Source organism: Platichthys flesus, chromosome 18 (genome assembly GCF_949316205.1).
Source record: "Platichthys flesus chromosome 18, fPlaFle2.1, whole genome shotgun sequence".
Taxonomy (NCBI): domain Eukaryota; kingdom Metazoa; phylum Chordata; class Actinopteri; order Pleuronectiformes; family Pleuronectidae; genus Platichthys; species Platichthys flesus.
The window spans coordinates 7900029-7915825 of record NC_084962.1 but is presented as its reverse complement, the minus strand read 5'-3'; the positions used below and the strand labels follow the sequence as shown (position 1 = coordinate 7915825).

Genomic DNA, 15797 nt, shown 5'->3' with positions numbered 1-15797 from the left:
ACCTAGTTTTTATTTATAGAAATACAGACGCAATTTACAGTTATATAGGTATATGTTCTGATAAGCAATGTTTTAGGTATGCCAATCAGTGCGGCGCCAGACTTCAAGTGATGACAATGCCTGTGTCCATTTACACATGTCAAATATTGATGTTCAGCTTTGTCTCACCTTCTTGTCGGGCAGGCTGAACAGAAACTCCCGGTCAAAGCGTCCAGGCCTCCTGAGTGCCGGGTCGATAGAGTCAAGTCTGTTTGTAGCACCAATGACCACTATCTCCCCACGACTGTCCAAGCCATCCATCAAGGCCAGCAGGGTGGACACAATAGAACTAGACAAAGGGAAAGAGATTATAAGACATTTAGCAATACTTTGAGTATTCTGCTGTATTTAAAATTATACCCAAAATAACACCAAACAAAAAAACTGCCTGATTATTACTGACAGTAATAAAATCTAACTGTAATTTATTGTGTACACAAAATCATCCTGAGACATACTGTTCCTGACACACACACGCACCAAAGCGAGTTCAACATACCCAGGTTATGTTTCTTATATCAGGGTGAACTTAACCTAACAGTCACAAAAGACTAAGCGGTTACAGAAAGCTGGTTATCAACTTGTTAATTCAACCAAGGCTTTCCTACTCTACATATGAGCGTGTGCGCATGAAAGGGGGCGGCATTTACTGCGTATGACCAATCACAGGTAAATGGGAGCAGAGCCAAATATTTCACAAATGTATTTTGATTAGTGTTGCAAAATTGATATCTCAGAAACAGTGGGATTATGTCATTGTTTGTAGACCCTTCCCTTCACAGAGACCTTCTACAAATCCAAGAAAACTCCAAAGGAATTGATTGTTCAGTGTGTGGAGATTTAACATAGGTTTATCTCTCATCACCAACTTAACCTGCTCCGGACGAGTGCAGCATTAGTGACCATGGGGATTTACCCCGATACAAAGCTTGTTCACTTCTTAGGACCGAAATCCCTTAACTAAAACTTAAGTTACCCCAATAACCGCAAATCCTGCTTCCTAGTACAGGCCCCCAGTCTTCTAACAAATAAACCAGTACGTTTCAGGCATAAACAAATGCACAGAACAGTTGTTCATTCTCGTATGAGGGTTACAACCCATTACTCTCACCTGTGTATCTGGTCTTGCCTGCTGGAGCGAACGGGAGCCAAACCATCAATCTCATCGAAGAAAATAATGGATGGCCTCATCAAGTATGCCTGAACAAAGAGATATGTGTATGTTCAGGCCAAAGAAACATAATGCTCATTTCAGTCAGTAAAAACATGCAAAACAAGTTACCAGAGGCTGCACACATGAGACATCATTGAAGCAGCAAACAACCAGTTTTCTATTTCCAAATTGTGAATAAATAAGACAAGTGGTGGTTGCTAGGATATAAAATTTGCTTTGGACCTTACCAAAGCACTGACTCACCTGATCAAAGAGCAGGCGTAGCTGGCGTTCTGATTCGCCGACCCACTTGCTGAGGCAGTCGGCTCCTTTCCTCATGAAGAAGGAAACCTTCTTGTCTCCCTGGCTACACTCGTTGGCAAGTGCCCGCGCAACCAGGGTCTTTCCTGTCCCTGGTGGGCCGTAGAACAAACATCCTCTGAAAATGGAAGGGAGATGAAATGAGTTTTGTAACGTACAAAAAACCATGTCTTATGTACATATGGAGACAAAAACTACAATTTCATGACAGTGGCCAGGCACATCTGTTATGGAGTTTCAATGTAGTCTCTTTTTACATCACTCAACAAAAAATAGTTACAATCTAGAAACAACCTGCCACATGTTATTTCTTCTCACCTGGGAGGCTGAATCTTGAATTTTTCAAAGACCTCAGGGTAAAGAAGCGGGAAAACGACCATCTCTTTTAGTGACTGAATGTGATTACTGAGGCCTCCCACTTTGTCAAATTTCACCTGAGGAGAAAACACAGTTAGCACTTAACATGAATATTTAAAATCTTTGAAAAATATTAGGACGCTCGGTTTGACTACAAAACGAATTGTGACTTCCAAACTACAAACTCATACTAAGATCTGCATCTTTTTGACATCTATTATCATTTCCACTCACAGAGCTATCCAGGTTCATTGGATCCACATCAGCCAAGCTGGCACCCACTTTCCCCCTGTCGCGCAAAACCCCGCTTGCCAGGTCTTCTGAATTCAAGTTCATGGGCAAACATCTGTGAAACACATAACAATAATATGAGTGATTACTTCTGAGGAGCACAACTGCACCAATGCCATTGCTAAAACTATTGTACCAATGTTAGCAGCCCTAGATATCACATTTTTGAGAGATCATTTTTAAGAAAAAGTACATGATAATATAAGAGTGTTTCAATCAAAGTAGAGGTAAATCAGAAGCAGATGAAAGGGGGTTGAAATGCTGAATATGGACAGATAGATGGCATCACCTGTTTCTGGCCCGGCACATGCTTTTGCTTTTTCGCCGCTCAAACCGCTCTTCATCAGATGACGAGGTGGTGTCACTGCTGTGAATGGCATGTTTCTTCACTCTGGAGAAGTGTGAGAATCTAGATTCAGTATCACACCACAACACCATCACAGTCCTCAATGATGAAAACAAACTTATTTATAACCACAGACTGGATCGGCATGGTATGGAAAAAGCATCTAATTACTAACACAAGGTTGCAAATTCAGCATCAGATCTGACAGAGACTTTCACATATTACAGTTCTACTAACCTTATATGGCTTCTTCGTGCTGGGGATCTGTGGGTGTCAAAAAGTGAGGGGTTGCTCTGTTTTCTGTTCACAGGCTCTGAGAAAGCAAACATAAAACATCTGGTTGTCACAGATCTAGACTTAAGTCAAATCAAATCAAGTGAACATGTGGCTCATATAGGCAAGATTGATTTAGAAGGAAAAAACTGTAATTACCAATAGGTGGTGCCTCGTATCTCTGCACTGCCTTTCGCTGTCTCAGATTATATGGCCTGCCATTTTCCTCTCCTGCCTCTTCTGCTTCATCCCCTTCATCATCTTCATCGTGGTCCTCCGCATCTTCCGCATCTTCCTCGTGAGATTCTGAAAGACACAAATGTGGTTTTCAAACTGCAAATGAAAGTTCTACCAATATAAGCTTGCAGAAGATTATCCAAAACTATACTAAGCCTCGTTTTGGATTTGAGGAGAAGATGCATCATAAAGATTTCATGATCTATGCTTCACTTCACTGCATCATGAGTGAAACATTAGGACGCTGACCTTCCGTCCCTTCTTCATCTTCCTGCTCTGTTTTGCTCAGGACCTTGTGGTGTGCTGGCATGTTGAAAGCGCTCCTGCGCATGGATTTCCTGCGCTTCACCCGGGAATACATATCCAGGTTTTCCTGAAAGAACAAAGCCTTAAGGCTATCACTCATGTTCAAATAATATCATAATGCAGCTGCACTGTACTTTTCTAGTTTGGCTTTTTGTGTTGCAGCATGGCCAGACTCACCTCCACAGTGTCTCCAGTCCACATGCGAAGTCGCTCCACCTCACGGTTCTGCCTGATGCTGCTGATGTTGTCCATCTCCTGGAGGACAGCCTCAGCAGTGCTACACAAACACACCAGTCGCAGAACAACATAGAATATGACAAACTGAAGGAACCTCTAAAGAAGAGCAACACAAATCAACATTTGTGACTAGGAGATATACAGTAGGTAATCTGCAGAGCACTTTTGGACAGTGGTGCTACTGTCGCGAGCCTCTTTATTCCATGTGAATTGCAAAAGAAAGAATGATAATGAAGGTAAAATACTGTCATCTGTTATTTTAAAGTGCTTGTTTTAACTCTTGCGATGTTCAACTGCAGTAAATGGAGCAACAACATCCACACTGCTTGTTACAAAATCAATGTGCCTAAATATAAATAGTTGAAATGTCAAATTGTATGTATTTACAAATACAAGCGTTCTGAAGACAGAAGACCTGGGTGCTTTGGCAACCAAATAATTCTCAAAAAAGGTTAAACTTTTCATATTTATCATACAAATAATTTTTTTCTCGGTCATGCATCTTCTTTCTTCTTATCTTTTCCTGTGTTCATAGCAATACTGTAGAACATGTATCAGCAGTGTGGGTGCCTACTACCTGTTGACTAGTTGATCAAACAGCAGGCTCTGATTGAGGTGTTCAAATTGGCTTTTCTTCACCCGGCAGCTCCTCTTCAGCTCCACATGGCCATTCATACGAGAGTGATCTCCACCTCCGCTCTCATTATTCCGGTGACTCACATGCGCTGCAGGATTGACAAAAATTATAATTAGGGCCAAACTTGAAATGATTTGCTTCCAAATTGCATATGTTCAGTATACAACTTAAAAAAGGATCAAATTGAAAATAAGTGAATTACCATGTCCGTTCTGCATTATGCGAGAGGACAGCCTAGGAAAAACAAAGGGAAAATATGTATGAACATTTCAAGAGGGCAATCAAGCACACAGAAGTTGACCACTGATTGCATGTTGTTTACCTAAATAACTATACAGACTACTCTAACTGTAGATACATTATTAAACTAAATTATTTCCATTCAACTCTTTACTAAAATAAATTGTTAAGGACAACCTATCATAATATGCTCTGCTATCACACTTTCACAAATACTTATGAGTGAAATAAAAACCAGCAACTGACCTTGTGCGGTAGGTAGGGATTTCCCAGCTGACCCTCTGGCCCTTGGTTTGCGGGGATGGGGAGGTATCACTGGAGCTGGGCTCAGAGGCCGTCTGCCTCCGCGTCCGCTTGGAAGGGGGAGCCAGCTGGGGGCTACTGGGACTGCTCACATCACTACTGGGCTCCTTCTGCACAACAAACACAACACCAAAATTTAAGAGAGGTACAAAGCAAGTCTGTCAGTCAACCAGAATAGGCAAGCAACGAAAAAACAGACTGACTACTTTTTTATACATATTTGGGTAGCAAAATCCCATCTGTCAATTATAACATAAATCAGAATATTAAGCAAAGAGAAGGCAAGTATGACCAAACTGATCAAGTAAATATCAAATCCACAACGACAAAGAAAAAGATAAAACTACAAAAGCCAAAACAAGAAGTCTTGTCAGAGACATGGCACCTTGATCCCAACTCCCCAATGTATTCTCACTATCACAACACAGCACCAAGCAGACATATGCCCTTGATGCTCACGCCCTTCACAGCTCAACTTCCCTGCTGATACGAGAGCATATCTCACTGTCTTCATAGGCAACTGTCTGCAATGCCTGCAGAGGGGTTTGTTTGACAGGCTGGATAGACGCAGACGGACTGAAATTGCTGAAGATGCATCAACAGGGAAGCCACGAGCAGAGGTGGCCCGACACTTGCACCTCGACAAGAGTCAATCATTGAAAGAATGTCACACACCGATGGCCATTTTAAACCAAAGGTGTCTGAGGTCTTGCAAAAAATCAAGCTTTAATTCTTGGAAACCTGATAAATTGTAGATGTGTAAAGGGATATCACCCTAAAGCCTGTTAATCAGAGCATTGCATTTCCATGTGTCATCAGTCAGCCTGGCTTGCAATCACCAAGACTGGACAGAAGCCCAGGAATGACTCGAATTTGTTGAACCACAATGTAGAAAAAGTGTAAGTCCTCGCCAAACAGCCCGGTGGAACTCCCAAGACATGTGCTAATGGCTCAGTAAGTTGTCAGATGGGTGATTTATGTTGCTCGCCCCTGCTAAGTGCAATAATAACCGTAAATTGCGCGTTGACACAGAGCCTGTCGACTTGCATAATCTCTGTGTTTACATTTTGAGACAAAGACTGTCAGGCAGCTTGTAGGTCAGACGACCAGGGGAGAAACCAAAGCCATAAACTGAGTGTGCATGTCCAAATAGTAGAAGAATATCACTCAGTTTAATGACATATACACGCTTTTCGAGCGCGTATGGTAGAAACGGACGGTGGGGGTCTTTGAGGTACACACAACAGAAAGTTCACCAAGTTCAGACTTGCTATATACGGGACTGGAGCCAGCCAACTGTTGTGAACCGGGGACTCCCTTCCCCCACTGAAAGCTAACAGGCTAGCTCCAGCCAACAAGCGCTAGCTCAACTATCGCTCTCTCTTCACATTTGAGAAAAATAAATGAGCGGACAGCCCCAGCATGGGGACGAGACACGCGGCTGATGGCTCCGTGTCCATCTCCCTGTTGTCTCTGAAATACGGGTCTAGTTCTTGGAGGCAGCAGTGAAACAAGTGAGCCGGGTGAAGCCAAACACAAAGGGAACTGAAGTTGGTGCTAGCCGGGAGTGAACAGCGCTAGCTCGTGATTTGACAGCTGTGCGACGCGTTCGCTGCAGGTGACACACGCACGACCCGCCGCGTCCACTGGCTGCGGTGTGTACCTGCGTGGCCGTGCGGGTGTCAGGCTCGACGGTGCCCGCGTTTGTGCGGAAGCGACGGGTCTGCTGCGGAGCACCTTGAGGCCACGGCTACGGCTACCTAGCCAACTAGCGATAGAGCCGGGCAGGCAGCTAGCTCAGCCGGCAGAGAAAAGAAGACGCCGGCTTACATGTTCCTCAGAGCTCCGCTCGGGTCTCGACGACGACCGGGTCCTGGAGGAGATGAAGGGGCCGCTGCCCGACCGAGAGCTCTTCCGTGTGTTCACCATGTTTTCTGTTTTCTTTTGTCTTGCCCTTACTGGTTCTCCCTGACCGGCTCCAAACAGAGACTCAGTGAGCGCAGAATAGAGGCGCCATTTCTCTCTCTCTATCCCTCTCTCCCTGCCTCTCTCTCTCTCTCGCGCTCCCTCCGTGTCCGCCTCTCTCTCTCTCCCTCTCTATGGACGTGGGACTGTTAGGCAGGTGCACTATTTTTTAGCTGACTGGTCGATTCCCATTATGAACTAGTGCCTCAGTTATCATAAGGAGAATACACAAACATCACACAGGATCACTCAAGTCAACACATGAGGATGTGCTTATGTTTCATAAGTTGCAGTCTATGGTTTGGTGTTTTTATATATATTTAAGCACAAATTCTTAAAGTTAAATAAAGTCACTTGAATACGTTATCCCGAGGCTCATATCAAGTGATAATGAAGGAACAATATTAGGAACCAGAAAATCTGCAGTGTTTGGAAAGTTGAGTACACAGTGTGCCCACCAAAGGAACTACATGTTAATCCCTGGTTTAGTGTATTTAATTTACTGCAAAAAGTTCACGAAATAGTTCAATTCAGTCTCATAAACTAACCAGAGATTGAACATTGGTGTCTGTTAAACGCAATGCACCTCTAGTGTAAAGTATTGAGAAAGGAGGATCATTAGTCGTGTTGTGCTCCGCATTATGTACACTGTGTCCTTTGGGTCCCATACTGGACAAATATGAGATAATAAATGACTGAATCATCAGCGTGAAATCACATTGTGAATTTTAAACCTGCTGTGCTATCTCCCCTACAGGTGTGACAATAACAGAAGACTTCAAGGAAGATGCAACTGTTTAATAAAATATTTCATAATTTTGGCTACATATTTGTTCGCGCAAAACATTACCAAAACCTTTTTTTATTTTCTTGGAAACATTACAGCACTATGTTCACACACACATATATATTTCAAAGGCCTAGTTTGTGGATTCAAATTCTGTTAATTTATAATTAAATTATTTATAAAAGTAACGATTTAAAGCAAGAACAAACTAGACAACAACTAATCCTCATGGTTTCTTAGCTCTGTTCACTAATTATAATCTTCTAAAGAAATACATTTTCATGGCCAGCTTAATATGAATTAATTTCTCACAATTATTATAATTGGGTAAAAAATGACATACACATCATGTCCGCATGAATATGGCACATTGTGCTATTACATTACAGATAGATAGATAGAGAGATGGATAGATAGATAGTGAATTTTATTGTCAATTGAATGGGATTTATTTGAATTGAAATGATCTAAATTGAATTGAAGTGAGGTGACGTGAAGTTAATTGAAGTGATTGAATTAATTTGAATTGAACTGATCTAAATTTAGGTGAATTGAAGATGTGCTTAGCCAGCAGTGTGTGGTGTGTGGTGTCACGACAGTCGCTGTGGACTTACGGCCGCGTCGCGTCACACATTATTGCTCAGCAGAAGAAGAAGAGACGCAGCAGATGTGTACCTCTGGATCAAGCCGCCACACACTGACTGGTAAATCTCTGTCTGACTTTACCCTGAATACGCGTATGTGAACGAGCTGCCATGGTGTGTGTCTATGTGTGTGATAATCCCGGTCGTGTTGAACACAGCTCATGTGTTGTTGGCTCCATGCACGTCCGTGGCTCCGTGACGCCCACTTACATAATGAACCAGAAATAACTGCTGTTTTTTTTGTGGGTACATTTTTTTTTTTTAAATCATTGTCATCCGTTTTAACACACTTGATGTCAGCGGGTCAATTTACGTTTAACCCGCCAAGCTAATACAGGTCAACATGAACATACTAAGAAGCTTGAGCTCTTTAGCTCATTCCATCATGACCTGTGCTTTCACTGCTGTTTAATACGGGTGTACTAATGCATCCTTTTTGTGTTTAGATGGGAAACACAAGAGGTCATGAAAGAGATTGATACTGTGGGGGGTGAGAAAGATGACAACTGGTAAGTAACAAGTGCATTGCATATATTTATCATTATTATTACTACTGTTATTATTATTAATTTGTATTATTATTATTATTATTACTGAAGACTGTACAACCAGCTCTGCTCCAAGATAAACTACATGCACCACCACTATGGACGGTCACTTTAACATGTCTCAACTCAGCAATATTCAATGTACTATATTCATTTGTAAAAATAATTCTGTGCAATATAAACAGTTATGTGCAATCCATGTTCTGACACACAATACTGTTCTTACACTGTATACACCGGTTTAATTACATGTATTTAATTTTATTTCTTTACATTCCTTCACCCAAGTAGTGCATGCTACATATGTGTTGTCTTCTGCTGCTGTAACATTGCAAATTTCCCCATTGCAGGACTAATAAAGGACTTCTTATCTTATCTTAAATAACTTAAATTGCAATGACATTTTGTGACCAGCACAAATACACATTACAGCACTTGAAGAGGTGGGAATTAGATTTAACCACAGTAACAAAAAAAACACAAGTTAAAGGTTCAGTTGGATTTAGGCGAAAGGGATCTATTGGCAGATATGAATATGTAATAATCCTAGTGGTGTTTTCTCTAGTGTGTGATAGTTTAAATTGGAAGAAAAGTTTTTTTTTACCCTAGATTGGACCTTTTTATATTTATATATCTGGAGCAAGTCCTCTCTACTGAGGCCGCCATGCTTTTTACAGTAGCCCAGACTGGCCATCTAAACACCTTTTGAGTTATTATGACAACTGAAGGCTACCACATGTGTGGGTGGATGAGCGTAAGGGTTTATGTTTGAGAGCAGAAAAGAAAGTGTTACAGTATTTGCCAGACAGAGAAAGAAAGAAAGAAATGCAATGCCTTTGGGCTTCACTGGTTGAGCACTGATGACAGAGAAGAGCTGTGGTGAATCTGGAGGTGAGCAGTTCCATGTAACATTATTCCACTTTTTATTTGATTGTAGGTAACTTAAATGAAACACTTTTCCTTAAAGGATTCCAAAAATCTCGAGTCTCTCTGCCTATTAATCAACTTTTCCTCTTACTAAAGCCGGAGCCAAACAAGTCAGACTGTTCTTAAAATAGACCTTGCGTCCGCAGGCTGAACTCAATAAGACATCTAATGAGTGAATTACACACATGTCAATTTTCTTGAAGGGCTGTCAAGGAAGAAAATGCAGAGGAGGCTCAAATGAAGCGTAGTTTCTCAGTCGAAGACCTTCTCGATGAGGTGGAGAAGATTTGTTACGATGCTTCGGGGTCATCAAAGGTCAGTAACAACTTCACCTCTACTAATCCCCTGAGCCACATCTGTAAACTCACCTCATGCAGCTGTGCAATCAATCATCAGCTTTCTTTGAGTTACTTTGGATAGCTATAGTGATGGACTTTTGTTTTGTTTATGATTAACATTTAACACATTTAAAACAAATATACAAATAAAAAGACATTTTAGCTACAGCAAAATACATTCAGGCTTACATACAGAAAAGAGTTGCATTGTTATGTAGAGCAATCGGTCATGACATTCCAGGTATACCATGACTTATGGACGCCGCTCCTTTGTTCATACTAACCCATTCATGTTGACAGCTGCATAGCCACCAGAGTCTTTGGCCAGTTTACTACCCACTGAGGCCTCTGCATGTGTTTCAGGCCGATCAGAGCTTGTGTGTGTGTGTGTCCTTTCTGTCAAGGTGGAGATGGTGGTGAGGCTGTGGAAGGACGGCTTCACTGTAAATGATCAGGAGTTCCGCAGCTACTCCATACCAGAGAACCAAGACTTCCTGGATGCAATCAAGAGGGGGTGAGATAATTGAGGCCATGCTTGAACTCTTGAAGAATATTAAAGAGTAAAGCATGCTGGATATTATTCAGCCACTGCAAAGCACAAAAGAACAGTAATGTCATGATGTCTGATTGGGTTGTTGATTATTACCAGGGAAACAGTAATTACCTCCCACATGCTGAAAATTAGGGCTTTGATGAATCCGTATTTGGCCCGTACTTTCTTTGAAAAGCGCTTAAATTGAAAACAGCACAATGTGCAAGTGGCCTGTGTTACAACACCGATGTCCTAGCTGTTGATAATCATGCAATGCCGTTATTACACTGATTTCCTATTACTTCAGAGGTTTCTGTTGGCCTTTCATCCATTGCAAGCTACTGCTACCGGTACCTGAATGACTTAATGGTTTAAAGTAAATTAAAGAAGAAAATAACAACCATGTAATTACACCATTTCCCTTTCAGATGTGCATTTGATGTTGAGTTCTATGAATGTTAAGTAAAAACTTGTTTGACCCATTAATATTAATACACAAAGCTCCTGTCTGTTGCCCAGTTCAGACTGGGCACAGATGTAATTGTATAGCTTTACATTACATGAAAGTGTAACCTTTGTCTATACAGTGAATATATCTGAGAGCTGCACCCTGCATGTGTCTCATATGTAGCATAACGTGTGCACTTGTTTTGATTCATTGGTTGAGTCCCCAAAGGGAAAATTAGCTCCTCAACCAGGCTCGACAAGACAGATAAAGCATAATGCTCAGTAGAGCTCATTTGTCATATTGATCAATCGATCATATTTTTCCCAGAGAGCTTCCAGCAGAGTGGGAGAGCAGAGCGGAAGAGCAGGAGCTGGAGATCAATGTGGAGGACCTGACAGAGGAAAATTATGTACCCAAGAAAAGGGCCTTTCACGCTTTTAGCGGCCAAGGATACCGACTTGGCAGGTACGAGATTGTCGCAGTAAAAATTTAACCTGGTAAACCGATGAATTTCAGAGTATAACACGTGTTGATAAATAATTTTCCTTTTGTAAAAAAATTATTATTTCTCATATATCTATGATCATAGGTCAGAGGTTCCTAAACCTTTCAGCTCCTGACCCCCAAAGTAGCCCTGCCAGAATATTGCAAGCCCCATTATCCCAAACAACATGTCTCACAGCCTCCAGGGGTTCCTGACCCCCTAGTTCGGGAACCAATGCCACAAGTAATAATGTACTTGTGTGCTGCCATTATCATATACAGCCCTAGTAGTGTCTGTGATGTTCAAAGATGCCATACAGCTTTGTACCACTAGGTGTCCCTCTGAATCCATGTATCCAAAAAACTGCAAATCTGACCAGGCCGACAGTCACACAGATGAACCGAGAGCCGCAGAATTTTCAGAGTATCACTTTATGAATACTTAATTATCCCAACATATTTTTGTACAAAAAAATTTCTGCCCACACATAGCTGTTATCAAAATTAGACAAATGCATAAAGCACAGGCTATAAATACCGTCCTTCCAACTGGCTCTTAATCTGTTATTTATTCCTGCCTCTCCCAGTGTTGCACCCAGAGTTGTGGCCAGGTCACCGTCTGTGCATGAGGATGGAGAATCTCCTCCTATTCCCATGGTAACACTAGACCACACCCTTCCCGTCACCTCCCTGCAAATCTGGTTGGCCGACGGCAGGAGATTGGTTCAGAGGTTTAACCTATCGCATCGGTAAGTATCACGGTGTCAAGGCCAAAACGCGTCTCTGCACATCTCAATCTGTGAGCTCGACAACATCAAATGTCATGTACATATTTTAAAAAAAAACAGCGGTTGGCATCCCATGCAAGGAAGAAAAAAAAGATTCTCTCTACTCCTGCTGTGCTTTCTGCAAATCCCATAATCTCGAGCGTCGCAGGATAGAAGTAGCTCAAGGAATGACAAAAGATTTTGGTTTGTTCCAGTTAAAGGGATGGCGAGGGGTGGGGGGGTTTGTTGGAGGATTACGTAATGCCTTGTTCTAGTCTGCTGGAGTTTGAAGGCACGGTGCATGTTCTATCCCCCTGCCACAGTGCATGGGGCTGCAGAAAACATAATCTGAGATGTAGCAACGGAGTGGATCTATAAAATCCCCAGAGAGAGAGAGATTGCGTAACTCTGATGCAGCTTTTATATAACAGGGTTAGCAGCTAAAGGATAGAGAGGACTGAACCCCTGCAACCTCCAGCTAGCCTCGTTGTGTGAAGACAAGCGCCGCCATAGGATCGCATCTACAAGCTGAGTCGTGATAAATAATAGATGATGATACCAGTATAGTGCCTTATAGTATCTGGCAGGGGTTCTGTAGGGAATATTTCTGTCTATTGTTTTATTTTTATACAGTTCCGTTTCTTTTCCAGGATCACCGACGTGCAGGATTTCGTAGGGCGCTGCCAGAGGAGCTGCCCGCCTTTTGTCCTGACCACATCGCTTCCTTTCCGAGAGCTCAGCGACAAAGAGTTGAGCCTGGAAGAGGCAGACTTGGCCAACGCTGTCATTGTCCAGAGACCCCTGAACACACAGGCGCCGTTTGGACAGTCCTGACCAGCAGGGCCCTGTAATTCACATAACACGCCACTTTTCCTCCTCACTGACACACCCCCACCACCCAGATAGCGCCCTGAGTGCCCTCTGTAACTTAAAACCTTAATATTCAGCAGTTTGTGCTGCATTTGATGATTGTTATTTCCCTCTACAGTCTCTGTGCCGGATTATCGAATGGAAATGTTGTCTGTTACTTACAAAGGTGCTGCTGAGGTGTTGTCAATACTCTGTCTTCTCCCTCTGGGGGGGGGGCAGTGTTTATCTACTAGTGGAGCTCCGCCTAATTGCAGGAAAACCATCAACGCAAAAACCATATCTATTGCCCTGTGCAGATGGTCGACCACGTATGTCCATCTGTTGGTTTACTACATATGACCCTGCATTCACCCTTCCCCCATAATCCCACACCACCAACAGCCAGCACCAACAACTCTCCAAAGTCTTCCCTAACTGTGATAACCATTTTTCTGCACTATCTACAGTAAAAAACAAGCAGCTGATACTCAGTTTTATCTCGTAGGTTTACAAATATATATATATTGGACATATTTTACTTCTTTTGCACCATATATTATATGATGAAAAGAATAAATATATATTTAACAGCTTGCTATTTATGTTGGCCTGACTGATTTTGAGTAAATTTGCCTTTTTTTGCGGGACGAGATTAAATTAAACATGTGATTTGTATTCTTTCATTTGACTGCATCACACATCACGGTACAATAAAAATCTTCCTCAAACTTATGAGCATTTTTTATGATTTATTTATGATGTAGTGAATCAATATTCATATTAATGCTGCCCCAGGTGTTGTGTGCTGGCCGCAGGTATGGTGATTATGGCATTGATACCAAGCTGCGCCTTGTTTCATGTTGTAATGCAACATCTGTGCTGTCAGTGCTGATTTAATGGGGGCTGAGATTAAGGAGGTGGAGGAGGGGCTGCTGATGTCAAAGAAGTCCGATTTTGAGGAGTGATGTCTTCACTGTGTTGTTTCCTGGCCTACTGAATATGAAAGGCATTTATCTAACGGTATGAAGTGGAACTACACTGATCACTGAGTTTAACATCAGCCATTAGGGTGTAGAAGTCAGTGGCTTCTGAGTTGAAAAGGGGTGAAGATAAACGTATAATTCAGATGGGGTGAAACAAAGTTGAATCCTTGCTCTTTTTTTTTTCTTCCTCATGAGTCTTGAATCTTGTTTTTCTTGGCAAATGTGTGAGCACACGCGTGTGTGTGCTTATGTCTCTGTGTCCGAGCTTTTCTGCCAGGCCTTCGCGAGGAAGGCAAACACCATTATCCATCTTCAATATTTAAAGCAGTGGGAAGGAGGGAGGGATGTAAGTGTGTGCATTTGGAGATGACAGCCCCATGATGGTCAAGGTCAGGGGAAGGAACTCGGCAGCAGGAACATCATAATCCCTTCTTGAAGAATTACCCTCTTGTGAGGCCATGCTGCACATTTTAGGATCTTTTAACCTGAACTCGGAGGCTGCGAGCATCACTCGGTTGACAGCCAGAGGGGGTCTGGCTAAAGAGTAAAAGAGAGCACATTTCCTTTGTGCTACATATTTAATAAGGCTAAGTATGCAGGGAATTACTTTCCCTTTAACTCCCACATTTCCTTTCAGAACGACCCTTTTACTCGCGCAGCAGCCAACCTTTCATTTTGCACATTCCTCTTCACGCATTATCGGAAACATACCCGTTCTAATGCAGGTCATATGCCTGACTTCTCATGTCTTGGTGCCTTTTCCTTTGTCAGTAATGCAGGTTTGTGGTGTGCGTGCTTGGAATTCATTGGAGAGGTGCAGGGTTCAGGAGCCGGGGTCTCCATGACATGTTTGTTGTCATAATCTGAGGAGAGGCTTACTGTGGAGAATAATCATCCCGCTCTAAAAGAACTGCTCATGAGGGGCTTTGTGGGGAAAAACAAATGGGAACCCAATATGCCACAAGTCACATAGACCTAAAGTAAAAGGATCTGTAAAAATAGCATCAGGACTATATCTCGACCCAAACCTGAAAAATGCAGGTGAAGACATCCTATAGTGGATTTAATTAAGTCCAGCCTCAGAAAAATATATTGTAAAGGATTATTTAGTTTGATGAGATCTAGAGGATGAAACATTTGTTGTCACCTGAACGACATGTTATTGCATCTGGCTCACAATACAGCAGACAGAGAGATGAATAATAAAAGTGAAAATAAAATAACTTTTAAAAGCAGAATTCACTTTTAAATACTCGCATAACACTATAAATCTAAATGTGTCACCCCCCCCAAAAAAAAAAACTGAGTGAATTGTACACTGGCATATTGCAACAAGGTAGATTGCACAAAAGAAACACAGAATTAAGTGTAGATGTAAATTTCTCACACTGCCCATAAATGTAAGTATGTTACACATGAAAACAAGTGTGAGTGCGTTGCACAGGTTGCATATTACTTAGAGATGGACTCCACATCAAAAGATATCCCACAGTGAAAATCCAACTGACATATTAATCCATCCAAACACAGTCGAAACCAAACCGAAAGTCTGTTTACACACCGGGATGCCTGTGATTCAGACTAACACAACAAACCTGTTCAGAGTGGAAGGTGGCACAGTGGAATTAATCCACAACTATTTGCAAAATATTTGGTTCCACAGGTTTGGTTGCACAGGGAGTGGACCTGCAGGGAGAGCGGGTCAACGCCTGGTGACGAAACCTCCTCCTAGCCCCGGCTCCCTACTGTGTTGTTTACTCCTCGGGGCGTTTTACTCACAGAATAT

General features: G+C 42.2%; 2 protein-coding genes across 2 annotated transcripts in view; one reads left to right on the top strand and one right to left on the bottom strand.

The window, feature by feature from the left end:
* The window catches only part of atad2b (ATPase family AAA domain containing 2B), a 74538-nt gene extending 67737 nt beyond the window's left edge, over positions 1-6801 (bottom strand). Inside the window, exons 1-14 of the mRNA XM_062411512.1 lie at positions 6571-6801; positions 4684-4850; positions 4400-4431; positions 4138-4285; positions 3501-3600; positions 3267-3390; positions 2940-3086; positions 2745-2820; positions 2451-2552; positions 2105-2216; positions 1832-1947; positions 1457-1631; positions 1151-1239; positions 169-328 (exon numbers count right to left, since the gene is read on the bottom strand). Of these exons, the coding sequence (XP_062267496.1) occupies positions 169-328; positions 1151-1239; positions 1457-1631; positions 1832-1947; positions 2105-2216; positions 2451-2552; positions 2745-2820; positions 2940-3086; positions 3267-3390; positions 3501-3600; positions 4138-4285; positions 4400-4431; positions 4684-4850; positions 6571-6669 (1647 nt within the window). The 5' untranslated portion in view covers positions 6670-6801. The remainder of the gene's footprint in view (positions 1-168; positions 329-1150; positions 1240-1456; positions 1632-1831; positions 1948-2104; positions 2217-2450; positions 2553-2744; positions 2821-2939; positions 3087-3266; positions 3391-3500; positions 3601-4137; positions 4286-4399; positions 4432-4683; positions 4851-6570) is intronic.
* A 1281-nt stretch (positions 6802-8082) lies between these two features.
* Positions 8083-13760, top strand: ubxn2a (UBX domain protein 2A). The gene is made up of 7 exons (XM_062411853.1): positions 8083-8196; positions 8583-8645; positions 9815-9926; positions 10354-10463; positions 11257-11394; positions 12000-12161; positions 12830-13760. The coding sequence occupies exons 2-7, from the start codon at positions 8602-8604 to the stop codon at positions 13011-13013; spliced, it is 750 nt and encodes a 249-aa protein (XP_062267837.1). The 5' UTR covers positions 8083-8196; positions 8583-8601; the 3' UTR covers positions 13014-13760.
* Positions 13761-15797: the final 2037 nt, after the last annotated feature.